A 21,431-nucleotide genomic window follows, 5' to 3' on the forward strand; every position below is an offset into this window, starting at 1 on the left:
CAGTCATGAGGTTCTTGATGAAGGCTGCATCAAACTAAAGATCATAGGACATCTCTGGCCAGCCATGAGAGAACTGGGTGTGGAAAGTCAATAAGCTCAGTGGATGCTCACATTTGGCTTTGTTCTTTTATCTGTCAAAGATGGTAATCCCCCTTCCAGTCTCTCTGGGCTTCTTTTTCATCCAGTGATTTTTGAAATTTCCTGTACTTTCTTCTGCTGGAAGGTAGAAGACTGTCCATGGCAGAAGGTGGACTGGTCTTTATTCACAGCCTGTCCATTCTCTGTGCACTTAACCTCTGTGGCAGCAGAGCTCAGAGTGGGATGGGTAAAGCAGGGATGTGGAGTCTGAGCAGAGCCAGCCAGGAGGCGACTAGAGAGAGAATTCACTAGACAAGAGTTTTGATATTGCCTTCCAAGAAATTCTCCTATGGGTCAGAAACCCAGAATCCATCTAACAGTTCTTGGGAATCCTGGGTGGTTCAATATCAGCAACAACAGCAGAGATGCTCCAGTTTTAGACTGATCTTGTAAAGCATGTTGATACTGTATTGCTGGTTTCTGCCCCAAATTCCACCCCATCCACACAGACAGGGGCAGCTTCCAGCCCTACCGCACTCCCTGATGAGCAGATGCTGTTGGCACTTGCCCTGCAAAGAGGCAGGAAGAGGCATTCACATGGTAGCACAGCATGTTATCCAGACAGCAGCTTTTCTGAAGAGAAGGTGGCAGGGCAGAGGTGGCCTGGAAGTTCCCACTTGGACCATGCTAGTCCAGGCCTTGTATCTGACACAGAGCAAGCAGGGGAATGACAGTAGCCATGAGGGAGTACTGTGTTATCCTGTTACCTGCCCCAGAGCACTGGGGTGTTTGCATCCCTTCAAGGGACTCAATATATTCACTCCCCAGCCATTCTGTGTATGTTCTCTTCTCTTTCACTGGCACAATCTCAACAGTAGAATCCTTAAAAATCAAGTCTTTTCCTTGAAAAGCTGAAGAATCAAACATTTTGAATCCATTTCCATTGCTGCTATTTCCAAAGTAGACCTGAAAATAATGAAAAATTCTCAGCATTTTGCAAGATGAAGTGCCATGTTGCTGTCATGCAACATGAAAGATGACAGGAACCGTTTTGTAGATTAAAAATTCATACACAATTGCAGAATCTCTCTTACGCGTTTGCTTTTAGACGCTCCAGTAGATCAGATACAGAATTCTGCCACTGGCAATTACATGAACAGCATTTGTGATTTTGTGTTTTTAGTTACTATCTGGAAAAGGAGCTGTAGTTTTTAAAAACTCTCTTGCCCTCAATATTGTTATGCAATACAGGGTTTGGCTGCCCAGGAGTTACAGACATGACTGAAGCCTAGCAGAGATATTGCTCAGTCTTGATTTTGAATTAATTAACTTCAGGATGGAGAAGAAGGAACCTTCTGCCTGCATGGCTTACCATGGACATGGCTGCAGCATAAACAAACCCAGCAAAGTCCTACTGCATTCCAATGAAAATTCCAGAATGGAAAAGCGTTAGTACAACGCAGAAACACATGGGGGACAGCCATGGGAAAACACCTTAAGCTCCAGGGAAATTATTACTGCAACCAGTGGCTGGGCAAAAGGTTGAAATCCCTTGAGTACCAGGGTGGTTTTACTGGGTGAGTCCCATGGGTTGTATTTCACCTTCTCTGTCACACTCCCAACAGGACTGTGCACATGCTGCCAGTGCCATGAGGCAGGATATGGCAGTGTGGTCCTGTTGTCTTTATCCCTGGACTGTGTAAGACCATTTATAACTCCCCCCAAAAATAAAAGGATTATTAGTACCTGGGCTCTGTCCAGTAGTCCATATAGAGCAAAAACATTGACATCTGGGTGAACCATAACAGCCTGAGCTGGCACCTGAGCCAGGTGACAATTGGCAAACTGGGTGACTTCAGCACGGGCACCATTTGGACACAGTAATTGGAAATCACTGGACTTCAACTTTTGGGCCCAACTAGCAGTGTTTTTACCTGAAAAAAAGAAACAGATCATTGTCAAGCAATGAATGCTTTAAAGCAAGAAAAATAATTGAATTATAATAAAGAGACATGTAAAACCAAGTACCATCTGTGTTCTCAAACACTGTAGAGTGCTTCACAAAGGCCACATCCCCAGAATCCTCTACCAGGCACCTAAGGAAATCAAAGATATAAATGCTTTCAATTCAAAGCATCTTTAGGTGAACCACATTTTTTAATAACTCAGGTTCAGAATGCATTTTTTTTACAGGCATTCCTGCAAGCAAATGTACTGGACCCAAAGTTAGTAAGAAAAAACAGAGAAATCTTGGATGGAGAGAAGAGCAAAAAAAATATTAAAAAATATTCTGAATTACAAATTTCAAGAGTGGAATAGAGTAGAAAAAATTATTAAAAACAGTGTGAAAAACAACAAGAAAGACCAATACTAAATGAGTAAAGAAACAGGAGATCTATTATGTGATATTCAGTGCAGCATTTGCAGCCCTGTACATTGGAGATCTCCAGTTAATCTAAATGCAATTTCCAAGGGTATTGCTCCAGAACAAAGTAAAGTTTCTTCTAATTTTCTGAAGCAGAAGTAGCCCAACATGCCAAGAGACCCTAAAACCACCTCCTTTCCTATGTAGTTTATTCTATAAGTGTTTTCAAGAAGCATTTCCTAAAACAAAGTAATGAAACCAATGAAATGGATGTAAAGCTGTAAAATACTGCATATTAGTTAGTTATGACTGTTATGACTGGTTAGGAAAGTTATGACTGGTAACAGTTACCCAAAATACATATATTTCAATTGCACCTACTTTAACATCAACAGTTCTAATTAAAGGTGATAAGTCACGATGTGGCTGACACTGTCACACAGAGAACAAGGACTCAGTGGGGCTCTTCAGTACATTTCCCCATCAGAAAAAACTTTCCTAACAGATTTTTCAGTACTCTGTGCAGTTTGATTTGCCCCAGCCAGTGGTATACATACAAACTGAATGGCCTCTCACACCTCTATCAAATTAGTCTGAAGACAGCCAGAGTTGAAGGAATCTGGAAATCTGAATTTTAAGTCCATCTGAATCACCTTCCATAATTCTTTTTTTTTTTCAGAGGGGATCACTTAAGTGGCACAGATAGATCTACCCCTACCTTGTAGAAGACTGCAGTCCTCTGTTTTTTCGCCCAAATTCTACCATTTTAAAACTTAAAACTTCCCACATCTCTCAATGAATTAAGCACCTTTTCCCTTAAGAACAAAAAGTGATCTCCATATAAAGTTTGACTGTACGGGCCCTTTTATCAAATGCACAATCTTAGAATTATGAGCAAGGCTCATGCAGCCTGTAACAGCATTTATTGCTCATCCATCTCCTGACTGGGAGCTGGCTCTTTAATCCATGAAGTACAGCAGAGGATCTGGAGTTTGCCTGCAAGGCTTGTACCCAGCAGAGCAGCTGGACTCAACTAAATAGATTTGCAAAAAGTAGTTATCCAAATCTAACACTTCATTATTTACCAGGCAGCTGCTGTTGAAGTCTCCTCCCTGAAGGGAAAAGGTGGCTTTCTGCCAGCTGTTCCATGCAGCATCACCTTCTGAGGTGAAGGTCAGGAAAAGGAAGTGCTCCTTCCATATCTAAGAGTTTCACAGTCTTTGGGTACAGCCCCATCTGTACATGTACACTATTGCACAAAGTGTTTGTTCCATTTTATATTATTTTCTCCCCTCTATTTTTAACATACTTTGTTTTGAAGAGGATTTGGTAAATCAACATTGGCCATAGCTGTTTGTGCTGTACAGAAATCTACCTTCAGCTACAGCCACCAATGAATCAGAGTAGTGAAGACACACTCCAGGCTCCCTGTCACAAGCCTGTCACTCTCTGCAGGGACCTAGAGCAGCCAGATCCTGGCAGCTGTGTACCTGCTTCCCTGCTTTCCCACCTGGCTGTCTGCAAGGCAGCTGGCAAAGGCTGTGACACGAGCCAGTGCAATGCCTTACACCATACCTGCACTGGTGAGGACATCTGGGGACACACATCCCACCTCATTTATAGCAACAATAACCTCTGCCTGCTGACTGGGATGGAAGGCAGGCAGTTCCTGCATGTTGCCAGGCTGACACTGAGTCACAGCTGTGGGTACCAGTTACCTGAAGGCTCCACTGTAGCTGTAGTAACGTTCTTGGCTACTTGCACTGCATTTGTTGTTTCCACTCTCATCCCCAATACACAGCTGACAGAGCTTGGCTGGGTAATTGTCCTGCTCAGCTGAAGGGACACAGCTGGCAGAGAAAAACTCACTCACAGCTGGGGAAAGACAAAACCAACATAAGGAATGAAAAGTGTGGGCTCTTCACAAAAAAAGGCAGACATCATGAAGTTATAACCAAGGCAGGTTTCAGTAGAACACTAGAAATACAAGTTACAGCTGCCTTACTGGAATTCACTAGAACTTCTAAAATATTTTTAGAGCACTATTTAGCTGACTATGTAATGAAAGCAAAGAGCTTCCTAGGTGATAGATAAGAAGGCAAGCAAAATTAGAATGTGGAGTTCCATGTTTACAGATTTTTTTTCTTGTTGTGCTGCATGTTTCATTACTAATGCAGTTGAAAATAAATGCAATAAAATCCTGGACAGAGGCACCAGGATGCATCACCAGTGCTCAGGATAACAGGGTGTGCTGGGGGAGCAGTCAAGGAAGTGAAGGTTCTCCTCTGACATCTGTGGCAAGCTCTGAGCTCACCGTGTTAAAAGGACATGGACAGTGTAGAGCTGATACAGTGGAAGGACAGTAGGATGCTCAGAGGGCTGAAACACAACTTGCATTTACCAGGCTGAGAGCTGGACTTGGTCAGCCTGGAGATAAGACAACTAACAGTGTATTGTTATCTTAATCTACATGGTAGGTTTTTCAGGAAGACAGAGCCAGATCCTTCTCAGCGGTGCAGAGCAAAAGGATGAGAAGAAACAAACCAAAGCTATGAGAAGGAAAATTCTGATTAGATATAAGAAAAGAAATCCTTTGTACCAAGGATGGTAAGTAGTTGGACAGGGTCTAGAGAGGTTGTGTGTAATCTCTGTCCTAGGACTTTCTCAGAACCTGCCTGGACACAGCCCTGAGCAATATCAACTACCAGACCTTTTATGCAGTTGCTTGGAATAGATGACCTCAAACTGTCCCTTCCAACCTAAATTAGTCAATTATTTTGTGACAAAGAAAGGGAATACTTTCATGTTAGATGTAACATTTTCAGACCCCTCCACTAGTCCACACTGGTGGCAAACTTAAAATTTCAAATCATTATATTAAAACCACAATACCCCTTCACAAATAGGGGTATGATTAATACAGATATTATAAATACAGAGCTATGAAATATCAATAACACTTCCCTAATTAAAGTTTATCATAAGACTATTACTATCTTTTTGATATGTATTACTGTTTTCTTACCTTGAGGAATATTACAGTCTTTGTTCTTAATAATCCCCCTCTTAATGAGTACACCAATGGGAATATTCCATCCAGCATTTCTCCCCAGTCCTGTGTGGCAGGACTTCTTCCCTCTCAGGTCACTGATGGTGAATGCATTGGACACATTTCGTTTCACTAACACCACAGCATAGTATGCATTGCTGCTGTCATCAGCTTGTAAAATAAACAGAAAAAAACACACAACACATTACAGCTTCTCTTATGCATTCCCACAGCTCAGTGATCATCTGTGCATCCATCACACTTATATGGTGGCAACTTCAATTGCACCAACAATCTGCTAGTCAGGCAGCATGGATGTACATGGAATTGCTCTTCACTTCTGCTGCCTCACACTGCTGCATTCACCTCTGGTCTGTAAAATGCTACTGCTTACACCTGAACTGAATAATCTACAGACAAGATGAAGAAAGTGTTCTTACCCCCACCAGCTCTTATAAACACATCCCTCTGAAAAACAACATTCAGGGCCATAAGTAACAGCAAATCTGCTTCAAGAAGTTATTTTTATGTGAAAACTTCAAACCTGCATTAAAAGTTCTGTGAATTTTGCAGCAAATTTGAATTCTGCCTTAGTGACACCGTGGATACAAGCCCTCTTTTAATCAGTGACTGAAGCAGCCACACTGACAGAAAGAATTTGCTTGTAACTCGAATCTGCTGTGCAATTTCTGTATTTTTGCTTCTCTTAAAAATATTTTGACTTTATGAACACTAATTTTTTCCAATGAAAATATTTTTTTTTCATAATTCAAAAAACAAGAAGTAAAAGACTCAAAATTGCCAAAGATTCAACCTGGTCCTGCAGCAGGACAGATGAAAGTAGCCTCACTGTAGAAGCTCATCTCATATCCTCCTCTATCTATGATGTGAGAGAAATAATTCTTATTTCCTTTGAAAACAGCTTTCCCAGCTGGGCTGGGAACAAGGACTGTGTTTTAGTGCTGTTTTCAAACAACCTGGGAAAATAAAGTCAGTATTTATGTTTTTGGATCTTCTTACCAGAGTAACTTTCTCCAGCAGCTGGTACAAGGCCATATGTCTTCCCAGCTGTGTAAATATCAGCTCCACCCAGAACTACAGCATCACTTTCCTTTTTCTGAAAAATAAAACATAGGATTTCTGTGAAAAAAACCAGCACATCCTTTCCCCACTACAATGATGACACCTTTATGGTCACACCTGTGGCACCCTGAAGGGCAAGGCTTACAGCAGAAGAGCATCACACTGCTAAAGAAAACCTCCCAATTGTGTACAATGAAACAGGGACAGGAGATTTCACAGACTCAGGCTAGACTTAGCTGGGAAACAGTGCCCTCATCACAGGCAAAGATCATCAGGGTTCAGGCTCATCCAGAGCATCTGAGCTACAGATCATCTCCTTCAAATCCAGTGTTCCTGCCTGTCACCAAAGTGAGTGCACATATTTAACCTCACCTACCCAGCAGAGAGCAGCTTCTGCTCGTTTGGTTTATGGCACAAGGATTGTAGCAGCCTACCTGGATCATCTCCATGCACTCTTCCTTTGTCTTGGCTGAAATACACTGAATTGCTGGCTTCAAATTCTTTTTTCTAAAGGCAACGGCCATTTCACCACATTTCCAAATCTCCTCAGTGGACACAACACACCAGTTCAGGCTTTCTGGCATTGCTGCACAAAATTGAAAAGCAAATGCTACATTCACTTTCTCTGCAGTACACAACAAGGATTCACACTGCCCACTGTCACATGTGTCCCATACGTGTTATTGAAAAATATTTGCTTCTGTGTTGCTCCCCATCCCTCCAGCTCAGACTTACACCTGACCAGGAACCAGGGCACTCCCTGATGAGCAGTGATGTCCACACTGCAAATCTCTCCACAGCAAAGGTTCCTACAATTACTGACCATTAAACCCAGCTGTAATATGTTACTGGAGTGCAGCAAAAAGCCACCCTGAATACAACCTGTATACACCCTGATACACCCTGTCACATCTGACAGCCACAGAGCAATGCCCAGAAGAGACAAATCAGAAAGGTGAGGGGCTCTGCCACAGCACAGATCACATCTGGGAGGCTCGGTTGCCAGGATTTTTAAGCTTCTTAAGACAAAAACTCTTGCAACTTGCGTTTCTGACTTTCCCAGAATGTGTATCAAGTAATTTCTAGCTTCTTCTGATTGCAGGAAAGACCATAATGCTTCAATAAAGAGCAACTGAGGGGTTCCTTCAGCTTAGGGGGGAAATCCTCTGCTAGGAATCCATTCATCCATTTTTATAGACTACCTGGGGATTTGTGCAGCAGCACATTATTATTTCCCCTTGTCAGCAGGTAAGAAATTAAGTACCAGGCAGCAGTAGCAGCTTACCAGATTAATGCCTCTCATACACCAAGAAAGGGTAGAAAATGCCCGCATCTTTTAACAAAGTTGGACAATTTGCACAGGAAAATGTTAATACAATATTGTTTCTAGGTCAAAAAGTGACCTTTGCCCATGCTCAAAGATCAGACTGGCATCTTGCCATAACCAGAGAAGAAAATAAACCAGAATCAAGATGATCTGTGTTATCAGCTATCTTTTTTCTTGGTTATAAAGAGGAATCTACAGACAACTTACTATTGGGGTTGCAGCTCAGAGCTTGCATGGCACGAAGATACTCATCCCCCAGCCATGCCTGGTAATTCTGAGCTGTGATTGCAACAAGCTCTGTGGTGGCATCTCGGAACAGAAGATTCTGGGCGCCGTAGACGGCAGAGTCGAACATCTGAAACTTGGCACCCACCCCATTAAATCTTTGCTGCAATGTTAAAGAAGAAAGAACCTGTCACACATTGCTCTGTGTGGGATGTGTGACATCCCATACACCTTCAAACCCCACAGGGCCAAAGGAGCTCAGATATCCCATTTTCAGTCTGCTTAGACAGCTGGGAGAGCCCTTCTAAAACAGACAGGAGCAATGAAGAAATGGCCTCCTACTTGTCCCTGGTTGAGGAGCTGGAAGAGAACTGTCCCGTCTGTGTCAGGCCGCACAACCACGGCCCGAGCAGGGACTCTGGCCAGGTGGCAGCTCCTCCACTCTGTCACATCAGCTCTGCTGCCATCCCTACACAGCAGCTGGAAGTCCTGGGAGCGCAGCCGCTGGGCCCAGGAGGAAAGGCTTCTCCCTGAAACCACAGGAGGGGGACAGACATCAGCTGGGGCTGATGCTTCTGCCTCCAAGCCCCACTTACACATGTGGAGCAGAACACACATCTCCTGAGCATCTCTGCACTATTCCTGACTGCACAGCCTATCCTGTGCATCCTCGTGTCCTGTAGTCCCATAACATTTGTGAGATTGCACTGAGCTGTGCTGGGGTCTGCAGCACTATCAAGAGCATCCCTAGTTTAGGATTACGTACAACATTTTTTGGGGATTTTTCCCCTGGGTCAGACATATTAAAGCAATGTTATGCTCAAGGTAGTTTTCACATAGTGCCAGATAAGGCAGGTTAATGCTGTTCTAGTCTCCACTGAATCCCTTGGGAGGCTGGAGCAATGTAACAGTCCAGGTCTATATAAAAAGAGGTTTCTGCTGTTGAAGGTCTCTTTCCAGAAGCAGCTTAATATTCCACCTTTCACCTTATACTGAAAATATCAAGCATTTAAAAAAATTCTCTATCTCCTGGTACACACCTCAGAGGGTACATCTGTTTTCAGATTTCATCTGTATTACAGCATTTTTTTTGCTGATTCCTCAATTCAAAATACATCAAATATTTGATATTATACTGTTATTACAAACACTGTATTTCAGACCTTGCAGCCATTATTCAACAAGCTTCAGGATTACTCACCATCTGTATATTCAGGCACTGTGCTGTGCTTCACAAAAGCGACTTCTCCAGCATTTTCAGCCAAACACCTAATAAATATAAATCCAACCACAAAGAGGCATTACAAAACCCCTGTGCTCTGGCCACTGCCAGCTGACAGCCCGAGGGCTCTGTGCTCCGTTCCATCAGCCACAGACACTGACCTATTTCCTTGTGCTCAGAGTTTTGCTCAAGGCAGAGACTAGAGGCTGTTGGAGCATGAAGTAAACTATCATTGTCATCTGGTGAATATGAACAACATGTTCAGTGCTGCCTGGGACAAACACCATGACCTTCTTTGTCCAGGACAGCTCTGTGTCTGAGGCAGTCACACAGTCCTTTGGGGAATACACAGAGAGAAGCAAGTGCTTCTCATAAGCAAATTCTGCCCTTGTAAATGCTATGACTTGGGGCCTGGGAGCTGCAACACAGCACACAGATGGGAAGGAGGAAAAAAACGATTTGTGTGCAAAAATGGAGGACAGAGCAACTCGATAATTGAGAGCAGCTAGGTGGGATAATTGAAATAGCCAAGTAGGGCACCAGTTCAGCTCTCAGGCTCCAAGGATCATCAGGTTTCACTGGGAAAGGTAAGTCAGCAAAGCTTGCTGAAACACTCAGATTGTGTCAAACAGCTGCTGGACAAAGCAAATAGCAGTGGGCTTTCCCTGCCCAGTATATGTGCTAAATATACATTTGGTTTTAATATTCAGATATTAATACCTGAAATAGTGGGTTAAGAATTACTTTTGATCAGTCAGGTTAAAAGCATGGCTATCCTAACAAAACTATAGACTTCTAACAAGATCAACTGGAAGCTCTGTAGATTCAATTTCTTGTCAGTGAAGCCTGAACATTATGACTGTGGAGAGGGTACAGCAATAAAAAAATGGACAGATCATTTTTACCTGAAAGCCCCACTGTAGTCATAGTATTGCTCTTGGGAATTTAGTTCACATTTGTTCTGTCCTTCTGAGTCCCCTTTGCAGAGCTGACAGAGGGATTTGGGATAGTTCACACCATTTGCTCCAGGAACACAGCTTGCATTGAAATAGTCACTTACAGCTAAATGCAAAATTAGAATGAGGCATTTTTAGCAATGAATAAACAAGATCAATTTCATTTTAACACATCCACACAGTACATCTCTAAAAAGATCCAGAAGGCACAAGTTATTTTCTTCTTAAAAGATAGTTTCCAAGTTTAAAACAACCAAAAACCCTGCAGTCTTCATCAGACCTACATTAGAATCCTACAGGGAGCATCGAAGTCAAAGAACAAAACAGCAGCTGAGTCACATTTCTGTACACACACAGAGGGTCCCAAGATCACTGGGAGAGCATTGTGAAGGGATGTTTGCCCTGTAAGCCTTGCCTTGTGGAAGGTCACAGCCCATTGGTGCCAGGTGCCCGGTGTCAGTGAGGTGCCCCACGGGCACGTCCCAGCCCGCAGTCCTGTTGATGCCCGTGTGACAGGAGCGCGCTCCCTTCAAGCTCCCCATGGTGATGTTGGAGCTTCTCTTTACCACGGCCACAGCATAATAGGAAGTTCCAATCTCTGCAGAATGGGAAGAAAGAGAAACAACCTGAGTAGCCCCACAGTAGCATTACAGTGACATACACTGATTTTTGGACTCCTGTGCCTGCCCTACCCACTATGCTCACATCCTTGCTGAGACCCCGCTGACTGTGAATCAGGGTACCCCGTAACTTTTTCAGTGTGAATTGTCTTAGTCCACAGGCAATCTGCTCTAACTTTGGAGGTCACTCTGCTTTGAAAGTGAGGTTCCTTTCAGAAAGAAATTTTCTATTCCTCTCAATATATTTGGATTGAATTGAAACCAATATAATTTATTCCACAGTGGATCCTAATTTTGTTACAGCAGAGTCAACTGATGTCTCTGGAGCATCCCAGCTGATTACATTATCATTGTTTTACAGTTTAATATAACTCAGAGTCAAGAGCTGAGGGTTTGAAGTGATCATAATGTCATTCAATCTGACTTTATTTAGATCAGAAATCACTAAATTTCTTCCACATTTCTCTGATTTGAGCTCATAGCCTGACTAATGGTGAAAGTCAGCCTCTGGGTCCTGAGGCCCATTTGGTTTTGAGAAGCCAAAGTACAGGTCCCTCACCAGAGTCATGATGTGTTTAACAGGGTGGGGGCTGCTGCAGATGATCCAGGATCCTATGGACTGACCCCAACAGCCACTTCTGAAGATGCCTTTGGCCAGGTAACACTAAGACCCAGCTACAAAACAAATCCAGCTCCATCTCACAATAGAGTGATGGGACAGCACTGCCAGCAAACTTCTTCAGAGCTCTCCCCTCCCTTGCATCTTAAAGTTAGGGGGGGCATCATCCAGCTCTGAACTACACAAATGTGTTGATACTGAGCTCTTGGTCAGGATGACAAGTCACCACTGAATTATTGTCTCTGCCTTGAACAGAAATCAAAGCTTAAGGACACCCAGACAAGAAGCAGAATCTAGTACTTCCTTTCTTCCAGCAGGTTATCATACATTAGTAAAAACAAAATCTAATTATTCCAATGTATAGGACTGAGAGATAAACCTAGTGATTTATGCTTAGCAATTCATTAATCTATAAAGTATGGAACAGAGAACATAGAAAGCAGAGAGACAGTAAACAACAATCAAAAACCAACCCCACAAATTTATTACCGGAACAGCTACTCTGACCTAAACGCTTCAGGACAGGCTTGGCCACAGCCCTGTGTCCTGGTTCCCCAAACAGTCTGTTACAGGCAGGAGCAACCAAGAGGGAACCTGACCCCTACCCACTGCTTAGAGTCTTCAAGAAGACTCCAAATAAAATGCAAGAAGGATACAAGCTTTTTCTTATGCATTTTAAGTAAACTAAAAGGTATTTAGTCAGAATATACCTTGATCATATACTTCCCCAACCACAGGTTTCAGACCATGCTCCCTTCCAGCCTGGAAAATCCAACGGCCATCCAGGGTCACTGCATCTGCCAAGTCATCCTGTGCAGACACAAGGGCAGAATACATGTTAAACCTTAATTATCAGTACTTATCAACAACCAGAGTGCCCATGCATTTAGAAGAGGCCCTTGGTTAATATGCATTTGTATTTTCTTTTTTCCAATTATTTAAAGGGCGCACAAATTTCTGAACAACTTTTACCAAGAGGGATTTTAGACCTTCAAAACAGCCTTCCTGCAGAAGCCATGCAGAAACCAGCCCTGCACAATGATGGCTTCATCAGTCTTTATAGTACAAAGGAACCTTAGAAATGGATGCTGCAGCTCTCAGCTAGATCTTGAAGCCCAGCAATTTTAAGTTTCATTCTGCAGCTAGTGCCCCAAAGCTTGAAGATTTAAATAAAGTAGATACATTTTTAGATCATACACAGATAGTTCAAAATAATATTTTTGGGGCTACAAAAACTGAATGCCAAAGTGCACTCCAAAGCACCCTTAGAGCCTGCTGGCTTGTGGCTCAGCACAAGGCAGACCTGCATTTTGTGAGCGGGGGAGCAGGTGGCAATGGCTTCCTGAGAAGGAGGAAAGTATCTAAAAAGACTGCTCAAACTGGGAGGATACAAATCTGAGGCATCCACTTTTGGGAAGGTGCCCAGCAACAGCAGGTGTTTTCTGGTGACTGTAACACCAAGCTTGCTGGGATGCTGCTACAGCTGCAGGATGCTCTGGAGAGCACAGGATGGGGATACCCAGCAGCAGGGCCAGCAGAACTGCTGCACACACCCCTGGCAGCACCATCAGCTCCCTCTGGCTACTGAACCCATGGGAGCCAGGAGAGGCCATTTCACACCCCAACAAGATATTGCTGAGAAAATAATCAGCAGAGGGATATTGTGCATTTCTAAGCTATTTCCAAGTTTCTTATCAGTTTGCTTGACCTCTGCTTTGGCCCTGGAGGGGGTAATTTAGTTTCTCCATGCCTTGGGAGCTTGCAAAGCATTGGCAGGGCAGGGCTAGGACTGCCTAGCACACCACAGCAGCTTCCCACAGGCTGAACCACATAAAGAGCTTGAACATTTTTTAAGGCATTTTGTGAGAGCACAGGTAATATGCCAATGTTGACATCTAAACCAGATTTGAAGTTGCCATGTAATTTGAAATCTTTTGCTTGTTTGGCTTGAAAAAGAAAAAAAGATTATATTCATTAATCAGCTGAAAAATAGATGTTCTCATGCATGAGAGCTGAACAAATCCAAGGGAACCTGAAGTGGGGTTGGGATTGGGAGATATTTGCATCTTAAAGAACAGACACAATTCTTCTGAATAACTAGATGTAATATTCCACTGGTGAGGGTCAGACCATAGGACAGTGCAGGAATCAAATGCAATCTGTGGTTTAGGAGGGACATGACAGGGGAGGAGGTGGGAGTTAGAAGGCTCTTACCCTCAGGGAGAACATAATGAGCTTCTAGAATTGGTAGGGGACCAAAAGTAGAGCAGATAAAATGGAAAGGGCTGGCCTCAGAAACCATGAGGTATGTTATATGGCCATATTTTCATAGGAAATAGCACTTTTTTGACTGCAAAGCAGAAACTTTGAGCTCAGTTTAGACACAGAGTCTCTGATAAATAGCTTTCGTAAAAATAGCACAGGACAATAAAGGTCTATTGTTTTTAACATGAAGTAGTTTTCAGGCTACAGATCTCTCCTTTAAATAACACACAATTATTGCTGAGGTGACATATCAACAGCAGCATGGGCATTTTTATTTTCAGCAAGCATTTGCCAATAAATTTAGCAAAAGCACAGGACTCAGCTACAATTTTTTATTAAGTATACCTGTGATGGTAATCCTCTCTTCATTGTTTTCAGAGGAAGTTTATTTCTGTGTGTCACAACATTTGAGAATTACCTACATAAGTGTTTTAAAGACCTGCTGAAAATCAACTCACATTAAATATTGTCAGGTTTCCTAGTTAAATATTTAGGTATTTCTTAATTTTTACACACCTTCAATCAAAAAGGGTTTTTCCTTTATCCATGTGCTAACACATACACGGGTCTAAGTCCAAGTTATGCAGTGTTACAAAACAGCATCTGCCCCTTCAGCCACTGTGTCCTGCTCCCTTCTTGGCCTCAAGGATCAGAGTTCAGTGCAGATGCCAACTCAGGGATTCCACACAGTCCTACCCAGAGTAGGCCAGCTTGAATATTTAGTAGATTATCAGCACAAGGGGAAAAAAGCAAAAAGGAGATCTAAAGGACAAAGTCTTGTCTGAAGCCTTACAGTCAAAATTCATTTTATCAGAAAGCAACTTACTCATGCTGTCTGCCTGCTTGCTATTTCCAATGGCTTGCAAATGCAATTCTGTGAGCTCTATATTTCAGAATCAGACACTCATCAGCCCTTTATATAATCTGCTTTGCAGAATCTAACAGCTTCCTCTGTGCAATGCAGCAATCAGCCAAGTGGTTTGGAGAAGATCTGACATTACAATGCCCTGTCTATTCCCAAGGTGAGATCCACATCTGTATCAGTATCTGCTCTCAGATATTCTTCAATACAGTCTGACACCCTTGCTCAAGAACAGCATTTATCAAGAGGCAATGAGGCAGTCTGAGTCCTCAGACAACCATTCTGCTCCACTGACTAAAATTACAAGGTATCAGTTCTTGAAATCTGTTCCTTTTTTTCTAGCCACATAATCATCAGCCTCATCTCCCTTCAAACTGTTCTTTCAGATCTCCTTTCCTTCCTCTGAACCTCTTGTCCTTGACAGGTTGCATCGCCACAGAAACCTGGTTCCCGGGCACATCTACAAAGAACATTCTTTATTAGCACAGCCAGCCCTCCCTTCCCCACACCCTGCCAGTGATGACAGCCATGATCCCCTGCCTCCACACTTCTTCCAACATCCACTTTTTTACCTCCTACCCCCTCCAAAGGAGGAAATTATTTTGCATACATCATTTTGCAAATTCACATGTTCACAGTCTTTAAAGCCTTCCCCAGAAGCACACTCTTTTGAAAGCTGAGCACACTCTGGGCAGCTGAATTAATGCAGCTTAATACAGAGGTTTGCCCTTTGCTCACCCCACTGGCTGCTTTGCCTTTCTCTTGTCTCAGTATTGGGAGATTTGATTTGATTACACTCAGCACATCTGTTTATAAGCAATTTCCTTAACAGGACCCTGAAATGGGAGTTTGATCCAGAGTTTATCAAAATACAATCTACTTAGAGGCTAAGCAGCACAGCTTTAACTACTGTCTGCATCTTGTAGCTCCATCCCTTCTTAAATATCTGCTAAATAAATCTGACACAATTCCCAAATCAAAGATTACTACTTGGGAGGAAATATTTAAGACCTTAGCTGTGTTCCTAATGACTGGCCATACGTGAGCAGCCAAACAGATGACATGGGGTCATTCTGACATTCTAGTTCATATGTATACTTCTGTGCTTTTTTGAACAAAGATATGCCTTGATTTGTCAGTGCCATGAATGCCAGGAAGCAGAGGCTCAGCTGCCTGGAAGGCCACACACTCACCATAGAACAGTGCAGCTTGCCAGGGGATTATTATTTGGCACATGGAGAAATTAAACTAATGACACTGGTGTCACTCACAGCTCACCTTGATCATCTGGGTACAGTTAGCAGCTGACCCCCCTGCTGTACACTCCAGAGGGGGAAGGATGCCAGCCTCACTGAAGGCCTTGCTCATGTCATTACACTTGGAAAGTTCTGGTTCAGACACCGTGCACCACCGGACACGCTCCAGGCCGAGAGCTGCAAACACAGCACCAAGAGAAAATATTACAAAACCCATCTGAGCTTTTGGAACACAGCTTACCATGTAGAGACAAACTTTCGTTCTGCTTTTCTCCATAAACAGAAAAAAATCAGGGCTCAATTCACTGTGAGTCCTTAGAGGTGATTCCCACTTTCATTCCAATTACATGAATACTGAAGTTTTTTTGGACTGACCACAAGATTAGACTCAGATACTGAAATCCAATGGCATTTGTTTCTGAAATAAGAAATACAGGTATCATGGAATAGGTCAGGGCATCCAGACTATTTTAAACACCTTGCAAAACACACCATTGTAATCAAGTTAAAACCATGTTAAACTATTATTTAAAATGATATGCTACAAAACCAAAGAGACTGTCCAAAGACAACTCATGTCTTGAGTATTGCAAGTTATTATCTGGAGTTCTGCATCAGCCCTTATTGGTCTGCATTAAAAAAGCAACCTTAGGTGCTCAAAAGCCTTGCCACTAGGCTTGTTATGAAAACTAGAAAAGTAAACTTGGCCCTTCAAAACAGTCTTTCATAAGAGATCGTAACCACAGTCAGGAAAAGGGGAGGGCAGAGCCATGAATGAAAAGACTGAAGTTGAGTAGTGGAGATTTCCATTAATTAGCAAAGAAAGGTGCCTTTCAGCAGCCCCAGACCTCACCCTCCCAAGTGCCAAAGCTACAAACACTTGGTTGCTTTTGTGGGGAGAGGTCACCGTGCGCAGACAGTGCGGTGAAATGGCAACGCGGGCGTGGGACAAACAGGCACCGTCATTTTCGTCAGCAGGGACACAATATTCCACTGCTTGGCTACAATTTCCATTTTTAAGCAGGAGTCTGCTGCAAACCATTTATCATGTGGTTTTCTAATACCTCCAAGTGGCCCCCTACTTCCCCCCCCAGTGCCGTGGAGCCGAGATGCCAGATCTGACTGTGCAAGCTAAAAATGACTCCGCTAGTGCCCGCCAGTGCTCCCTGCACATCTTCTGACTTCCTGGCTGCAGACTAAACAAGAATGTTGATGCCAGAAGATCCAACAGTGAAACTCTGGGTTTGGCTTGCTGCTCCTCTGTGACACAGAGCCAAATCTACTGCTGTCAACAAATTCTAAGTCAGACTTGGAAAGCTTACAGGAAGTTTTCATGGCAGCATATGACAGCAAAGGGAGAAACAACTGCCCACCTCTGAGCTGCAGGAATTCTGAGAACCAAGAGGGTTGGGAGAAAGCTACAACAGGTCATGGTAAAAATACACCTCACAAAAACTTAATGTTTGTACTACCTCATCTGTCAGGATGAAATTTTCACCATTAATTCCTTGGGAAGGGAAGAAAAACCCTGTTTTTCATTTTGGGGTTTTCTTTTTATAAACATAAGCAAAGAGAAATTAATCTGGGGACTCAGCCTCTCAGTGTGTATGTATGCTAAGTGCCATTTTTCAGCCTCAGCTTTCTGATTTTACACACAGACACACAGGGGGTAAAGCATAAAAGTATGAAAAAATCATCAGCCATACACCTGAAACATAAAATTCTTTTAGCTCTATATTTCAGCCAAAATAGTGAAACAGCATGAATCCACTGGTTTTTCTCTGACTCATCAAAACAAGGCTTTATTGGTCCCTTTTGAAATTGCTGAATTTTGTTGTTAGAGGAAAGTTAGATCTGGGCAATATCCTAGTTCCTTCCTTACAAGTTAGCCCATCTGAAATGGGCTTGAGCACAGACAAGGCCTGCAGTTAGCCTCTCTTCCTACTGCCAAAGAAAACCTGCTTAAAACATCAGGTCAGTGTCTGAACCCAAGTTTATTCTCAATTCTGGCCCTTCTGTGTATCATAGATATATAAAGCTTAAAATGGCAGAAGCTGGCAACTTCCATTTGAAATATGCTCAGGATCCTAACACAGCCAGAACTATCACTGACAAACACCCCAATAACGCCTCAAAGTAATGGTACTACATTGTGTAACATCAAATGGCTATTTATACAGCTACTACTACAGTATCAAGGGCTTTCAACAGAAAAAAATGGGGGGAAAAATAATTAACTTGGATCATTTGTTTTCTGAAGAACTGAAGAGTGCTTCAGAAACAGTGCCTACACCTCTGGTGAAATTAAAAGCACTCACCAATACAATTTAGGAGTGACAGGAAAAAGCCAACATGTTGCACAGAGCATGAGAAGTGAAATAAAGCAATTATTTCTATTTTTACAAAGTGTCATAGAACTGCTCATTGTTGTGAAAAACAGACACCACTGAACCAGAAACTGATTTAGTGCGGGGGAAATACAACATTTGACACCAATGAGTCTAGATACATGCATGGTGTTCAATACAGCCTTTTCTACTGCTTTTCTATTACTTCCTTCTGTTTATTTCCTGGCCACATGAGACTGGCTCTGAAGTGGTTCAGTGGTTCTGGTTTCATTCTGCCCATTCACATCACACAGAGTTCCCATGGCACAGCAAAAGCTTTTGGAGGACACTTACCAGCGTGAAAGAAGAGAAGATAGAAAACATTTCTGGAGCTCTTCATGGTGAAAATTCTGTGATCTGCGATTTTTTCAGCCTTCAGAACTCCCAGAGATCAAGGCTCCTGCAAGAGAGCTCTCTCCAGCCTGGTCTTAGGTGTAAATCAGCTGCATCCAATTGCTGATGCACTCTGTTCAACAACAAGCCCTGCTCACCTCGGCAGGCGTCACCTTGTAACGACCACAGGAAAAGAAAGCATTCCCCTCCTCACACTGCCTGTACACTTGGAAAAAAACACCAGACCTGGAAATTGCAACATATCTCAGGCACCAATGAGGTCGCTACTGCCTTGGCACCACCCACAGAGTTCATTCAATAAACGGCTACACACCGGCACACAGGGGTGGGGCAGGGCTGTGGAACCACATCCTCACTGAGCTCTGTGCATTCCCTCTAGCTGGGGCTCAGGAAGCAGGAGGAGATTCAAGGTAAGCAGTTTATCTGGCAGAGTAGACAGCTACTTGATGCCACATTCTCAGCATTGTCACAAATTGCTTAAAGCCATCATCAGAAGCCCAGGCTCTAACAACAGCAAAGCCTGTACACTCTACAGGTGGTACAGCACATGCTAAGTGCACATTTCCTGAAATTTAATGGCAATTTTAATTCAGCTATAAAACAGCTGAATCATTCTGACTTATTTTAAGATTTAAGAAAAGGCCCAGGAAGGATTCTCTCCAAGAAAATCAAAACTGCTGACAGTAGGTCTGTTAAAAGCTGGTGTGAATTCTAGTGTAACCTTCGCAGAGCAACCCTCATTTGTGCTGCCCTTTTATTAATTTCCTATTATTCAACGACCTGCAGCTGCCTGTAACATTTTGTTTAGATAAAAGTCATTGAGTGGTGCTCAGAAACAGAAGGGCTGTGTGGTGTGAGTCCTCACACCCAGGGAGGGCATGAGCCACACAGCTCTGTGCATCCCCACAGCCTGTATGGCCAGGAGTATGGCAGGATCCTGCAGCACTCCTCAGCTACCTGACTGCAGGTGGGCAGGATGCTAGCTCTAACTCTAACCAGCACCTGTAAGGCAACAGCTGAGTCAATTCCTTGCTATTTCAAGTTTAGAATTTAAAAAGAATATAAAATGATCCCTCCAGACTTTCTTCCCAAACAAAACCTTATGGCTGAACTCTGATTCTTGGCTCCTTAGACAATCTGGAATTAATTGTCCCTTTGTTGTCTTAAGTGTTAAAGAATAACCTGGTGCCCCTGGAGTATTTCCAAATGTTCTCAAGGACCCATTGCTCAGATCCTTCCTGTGCCCTTCCTACTGGCCAGATTAGTATCTGAAGCCCTCTCTCCCTGATGTTTGCAGTAGGGCTTACATTCATATACAGATGACAAGACTGACAGTCCTAGCATCAGCTGCTTAAGACTGCAAGGGCAGGAATAGTAAGACATGAATCTGGTACTAGGGGTCTCCTGTGGATCCTCTGTGGGAATGGTTCAGAAGGCAGAGGAGCAGCCTTTTTGTACAGGAGGTCTGTTCTAGACACAGCCCCCTCTAAACAATCACAGGAGCACAGTTCACCAGAATTTAGATAATTTTCCTATTTCATTCTTAACTCTGAGTATCTGTGCTTTAAGGAGATATTAAATTTCTTAACCTAGTTTTCAGCACAATTCAGCAAAAATGCCAACAAGGAAATAATATAACTTACAATAATAATAGAGGGTAAGAAATACTTCATCAAGCATGTGTCTGTACAGCAATTACAAATAGTTGGGTTATCAGGCAAGAAGAAAACCCACTATGTCTTCACTGGGCCAGCAAAAGAGTGTTAATACATCAGTGTGATGCCATTTGGACTTCCTAATTACTCTAGGTGTTAAATTAGAAGCCTTTAGCAAAATACATGTGTTGTAAAATGTAACTCTAAAATACTGAAAAGCACACCCAAGAATCAAAAGATATATCAGCACCAGATGCTGGAAAAATAAGAGCCAGAGAAAATCCAAGTAATACAAAACCCTAACAATTACACAAGATAAGACAAGAAGGAGCAACAGGGCTATCAGATCAACTTTTCTGTCAGTGTTCAAAGGTAACATTGGAAACAAACAAAACTAAAAATGCAAAGCAAATACTCCAGAATCCTGTGGCATTTCTTGATCCAAGACTTGTTTTCACTCCCTCATGATAACTTTGCAAGGGAACTGCTGTGGACTTCAGTCAGAGTGGAGTGTTTGGTGACACCTGGCTACGATAGGACAAGTGCCTGGGGGCAAAGTTTGGTGACAGATACTCAGACACTCCAACATGTGAAAGAGCAATTCCTCACAGACCTACTCAGCTGAACAGGCTCTGATGGGTTAAAAAAAGAGGTAAAAAGAAGGGTATACAATACAGAGATCTCAGATGTGTTTGCAGATTTGATAGAGATTCATATCCTACTGGGGTTTTTTTAGATTTACTCTTTTAAGATGTCTCACAAGACACCTCAAACAATCAGTCACTTTGAAAAAGGGAGACAACAGTACACTTCCAGTTGCCTTAAAAATTTATGACATTATTTATCAAAAGCTGCCTCATCAATCCATCACACCATGCACTTTCATGGGCAGGAATTCTCAGAAAGGCAGCACACCTGATTTCCCAGACCTTGAAAACCAGAAACTCTGCTGGGGCATGCACCAGCAGCTTTAACTTCCTGTAAGCGGCACTAGCATCCCATGTAACATCAGCAATAATTGTGCCACAAGTTTAAATCTGCTTTTAATGCAGTGACTTCAGTAGCCCCAGTGTGGCCACCAATGTTTCTCTAACACCTGATTTTTGTT

At 42.8% G+C, this 21,431-nt stretch overlaps 1 protein-coding gene across 2 annotated transcripts; it reads right to left on the minus strand.

Annotated features, from left to right (window-relative positions):
• Window positions 1-317: 317 nt before the first annotated feature.
• On the minus strand, window positions 318-21,372 carry MELTF (melanotransferrin). Of its 2 annotated transcripts, XM_054639377.2 has the most exons (15): window positions 18,609-21,372; window positions 15,950-16,104; window positions 12,255-12,354; window positions 10,721-10,903; window positions 10,255-10,411; window positions 9,329-9,396; window positions 8,470-8,657; window positions 8,110-8,290; window positions 7,010-7,161; window positions 6,513-6,609; window positions 5,469-5,663; window positions 4,162-4,318; window positions 2,107-2,174; window positions 1,825-2,012; window positions 318-1,044 (listed from the first exon to the last, which is right to left on the minus strand). In XM_054639377.2, the coding sequence occupies exons 1-15, from the start codon at window positions 18,652-18,654 to the stop codon at window positions 766-768; spliced, it is 2,214 nt and encodes a 737-aa protein (XP_054495352.2). In that variant the 5' UTR covers window positions 18,655-21,372; the 3' UTR covers window positions 318-765. The 2 variants fall into 2 exon arrangements, with proteins under 2 accessions (XP_054495352.2, XP_077040090.1); XM_077183975.1 differs by having other exon boundaries at window positions 15,950-21,372.
• Between the last annotated feature and the right edge of the window lie 59 nt (window positions 21,373-21,431).

Source organism: Agelaius phoeniceus, chromosome 10, assembly GCF_051311805.1.
Source record: "Agelaius phoeniceus isolate bAgePho1 chromosome 10, bAgePho1.hap1, whole genome shotgun sequence".
Taxonomy (NCBI): Eukaryota; Metazoa; Chordata; class Aves; order Passeriformes; family Icteridae; genus Agelaius; species Agelaius phoeniceus.